This window comes from Varanus komodoensis, unplaced genomic scaffold (assembly GCF_004798865.1).
Source record: "Varanus komodoensis strain SLA01 unplaced genomic scaffold, ASM479886v1 scaffold32, whole genome shotgun sequence".
NCBI classification, from domain to species: domain Eukaryota; kingdom Metazoa; phylum Chordata; class Lepidosauria; order Squamata; family Varanidae; genus Varanus; species Varanus komodoensis.
Genome location: NW_025335798.1, coordinates 3856152 through 3860305, shown reverse-complemented (window position 1 = coordinate 3860305; position 4154 = coordinate 3856152). Strand labels below are relative to the sequence as shown.

The window sequence follows — 4154 nt, the reverse complement described above, 5'->3', positions numbered from 1 at the left end:
ACTGATTTGGAGTTTGAATGATTCAGAGTTCAGTCTCCTGAAACTAATTAAGTTCGAAGTACGAGGCACCACTGTAATGCAATAAAGAATAAAACCACCCAAAACGTTAGCTATAACTACTGGTAGCCAATTCCATAGTTTAACTATTAGCTTTTCTACATAAGACTATTAATCTGCTATATCGATTTCTCGGTTTTATTGCAGAATTGTGATCAGAGCACTACACAGGGAGTGTTTCCTTCCTTTCCTGCTTTTTCATTACATAGCCTCTAGACAGCATTGTGGTGGAGTGGAATGGCAGAAACACATGAGAAGAATTTGTTCTTTCTTTTGCTTCAACAAGTTAATGCTGCATTTCCCCTACTCTTAAGAAAGGGAGAAGAAGAAAATACCTCACCAGGTGTGAAACTGGAGTATCACACTGAGTAGAGAATGATGAGCAAAGACAATTATGCCTTGTGTAGAAAAGTCCTAAAGAAGGACTTTATCTATCTTTACCCAGATCACCCACCAATTCGCAACATGAGACAGCATGATTGGGGTCTAATCTGATGAAAGAGCGAGAAAAATGTTTATTAGTTCTCCATGCCATGCATAATGTTGTACACCTCTTTCATGTTCCCCTTTATATACCCCTTTTCTAAGCTAAGCAATCCTGTGTCATTAGGCATTCTTCTGTGGCATGGTCTTTAGCAAATGCCTCCAGTTTTCCAAATGAAAGTCAGTGAGGTGATCAAAGCTGGGTGGGAGGTGCGGGGGTTAAGCAAGTCCATACAGACTTTGTTCACCTTAATCACACTTTTCAAAATTGAATGAAAACGGGAGTGGTTATAAACTAGTTGTTTACTTATATGCTAGCTTGAGCTCTTTATCCTGAGACCAGGAAGTAAAATAAGATCTAGTACAATTGTTAACTTTAAACTGGTTATACAAATGCCAAAATAAAAGGAGCTCTCAAAAGCAGTGCAATAAATTTTCCAGGAACTGTCCACACCACAGTAGTTATAGCAAAGTTCTCAAAAGGTACCATACACACACTTTACAAACCAATTGTTTGACTCTCAAATGTGTTCTACCCCACAAAAATGTTCTATATTTAATGAGAATTAATGCAGGAAAAAATATTCATAAGAAGAGCCATGCTGTGTCTGATCATCCTGTCCAACAGTGTACAGAGCTGCCGATTCTTTCCAAAACAACCAAATGCTTTATTTAAAAACACGCCCCCCCGCCCGGAAAAAAAAGGAAAACCTTCATCATGAAAATGTAGGCCAGTTCTAGGACAACCAGCTTTTCAAAAGTAAAGTATGTACCACAAATAACTAAATTCACTCCCATCCCAAAGATCAGTTAATGACCCCATAGTCATACCTGCTCCCTAATAGGGAGACTGCTGTGTATCCTGGAACATGTTTGTTCTGTTACACTCCTTTGACAATAATCTCTATACTATGCAGTTTATCTTTTGGCAGAAGAGGAGCTGCTGTCCCGCATGATGAGCTTGTCATTTCCATATTTTTTCCCTTCAATTTATATCCTGCCTTTTTCCGACAAAGGGCTCAAGGCAGCTTACATCCTCCTCCTCCTCCATCTTATCCCCACAACAACAACCCTGTGAGGCAGGTTGGGCAGAGAGTCTGTGACTGGCCCAAAGTCACCCAGTTGGCTCCTTTTCCAAGCGGGGACTAGAACCCAGATCGCCTGAGTCGCAGTCCCATGCTCTCAACCACTACGCCACACTGGCTCTCTCCCTTCATGCATGGAGACCACCCATGTGAGTGATTTTTATCCCTCATCACCATTCTCTTTCTGGAAGTCGTGGGGCTGCTTCGGTGACAGATCGAAGTGTGGTTCCCAAAACAGCCCTTTGGATGGAGTTGGCCATGCCACAACTAATCATGTGGGTGCTTGGGGCCTTCAGATATTCTAATCTGATATTCAGATATTCTAATTTGCATATTCTAATTTAAAGTATAGGAGCTGCAAGACAGTAAAATTGTGTTTTTACTTCTACTTAAATGTGCCAAACCAGTAAATAAAGAGGTTTTGTGCCCCCTGGTGGAAAAGATGTGTTGAAAGGTAATGCTCCAGATTTCAGTGAAAGGTTTCACTGAGAACTATATTCCACACACCCTCCTCTAATCTAAAGTCTTGATTCAGAGCGGGATAGAAGTCCTGTGATCTCCACACCAATTAAAATGTCCTCGAGTTGGATCTAGTTTTAGATTAGATTCAGTGGGAGTAGTCCCACTGAAACAAATAGGGCTTGTCCTGACCAACTTGCCCCATTGATCAGTGGGTTTACTCAATATACGTACAAGCAAATCTAGATCCAGTCCCTGTTTCCTGCTTCCAAGTGAGTGGCTGGGGCAGGGACTGCAAAGTAGGGCAGGGCAAGAACTAATGTAAGTCTTGTTTTTCCATGACCAGTTGTTCTGTGTCACTAGTAAAAGTGCAATAAGCTTTTCATGGCACACATTTTAGTACAAACAAATGAAGAAGAAAAAAGAAACTAAAGATGTACTGATTCAAAAAAAAATAAAATAAAATGCAAAGTTCAGTTTGTTTCTGTCTACATTTATCTGTTGTAATTAGTTCGCTTTAGTGTGACTAAGGGCACACGGCAACATAAAAGGCTTCAGAGAAAAGCAAAAGCTTTTTTGGCAGCCCTTTATCTGCATCTTTCCCCAGCTGTCATTACAAAGTAATGAAATTAAAATTAACAGAAGCATTTCTAATGATATTATAGGCTTTTTCTTCCTTCCAAAGATTCCTGCTTTGCAAAGACACCCTTAGCTCTTCATGAAGGTTTGCTTCTGCATGGGGTTGTTGTGAGAATAAAATGGAGACTAGAAACCTTGTAAGCTGCCTTGTGTTCCTTGCAAGAGGAAGAGAGGTGGGCTAAAAATTCAGTATCATCATTATCTGATGATAATGATATCATCTGTAAAGCCCAATCTTAGATTGTTTATGCAAGAGAGGAGGCTGGGAAGAGATGTGAGAAATCCATTGCCCAGTGTTTCCACAACCACTAACCATGCAGCAAGAGAAACCTTCTTAATTAGGGTTGAAGCACAGATGGTATTCTGTTAATCCTTTTTATGTAACTGTGTCCAAAAGGCCAGCCTTACCTCTAAGCAATGGATAACTTTTATTCTCCATTTATGGCAAATGCCAGCTGTTACACCCCTTTCTTCCCTTCATTGTTATAACTTCTTCCATTTCTGTACTCTACTGCCCAATGGCCAAAACTCTCTGGTGGTTCTCTCGACTCATCTCTTGGCTCTTCACATCATTCCAGAAGTGAACTACAGAGCATCATGGAGCAATCATATTTCCATAGGATGTAAAAAACTGTTAGACTGGGCTTCTCCAGTGAGTCTTGTCCAAAACACATCAGCCTTAGTTTAATCATTTTTGCTTCCAGGAACTGCAGCACACAGCATAAGATCCAAGATAAGCATGACTGCAATCTGATGCTTTGTTCCTAGGAATCAGCTCCTTTGAACTTAACAGTGTCACTTCTGTCAAGAAAGGCCCAGCCTATAGGACCCATTGAGCTTTAAGAAAAAGTCAGCTGACCTTTTTATTAAACTAGAGCTTTTTTTTTAGAAAACCAACAAACTCTCCAAGAAACCCTTTCCATTTAAACCACTCATGTGAAGTAGGAACCCTGCCAAGGAAAAGGAAAGGAGGATTTAACTTCTGTTTGACTCTTTCCATCATTCTTCAATTCTGCCCCCATCTATATAATGCAAGGGTTGGCTGTAAACTGTCCCGAACTGGCTGTAAACCGTCCCGAGACGTCCAAGTATGGGACGGTATAGAAAAGTTTTAATTAATTGATTGATTGATTGATTAAAGGTAGGCATGCAGGCCTTTTTTTTCTTTACTCCCCAAGGTACGTAACCTTGAGCAGCAGAACAAAGTGCTGGAGACGCAGCTGAAGCTGCTGAAGGGCAAAGACCAGTACAAATCCAATGTGGGGCGCATCATGGCAGCTCACAGCCAGCCCCTGAAGCAGCAAATCGATGCCCTGACCCAGGATAAGCTGAAGCTGCAAAACGAGCTGCAGCAAACCCAGGCCCTTCTGGAGGAGCTGAAGAGCAGGTGAGCTTGGGATGAGCAGTGGGGGGGGCCCTCTATTGCTCTTT

General features: G+C 41.4%; 1 protein-coding gene across 1 annotated transcript in view; it reads left to right on the top strand.

Annotated features, from left to right (window-relative positions):
* LOC123027539 (keratin, type II cytoskeletal 8-like) overlaps positions 1-4154 on the top strand; it is an 18658-nt gene that overhangs the window by 3011 nt on the left and 11493 nt on the right. The window contains exon 2 of the mRNA XM_044438474.1: positions 3869-4110. Coding sequence (XP_044294409.1) covers positions 3869-4110 — 242 coding nt within the window. The remainder of the gene's footprint in view (positions 1-3868; positions 4111-4154) is intronic.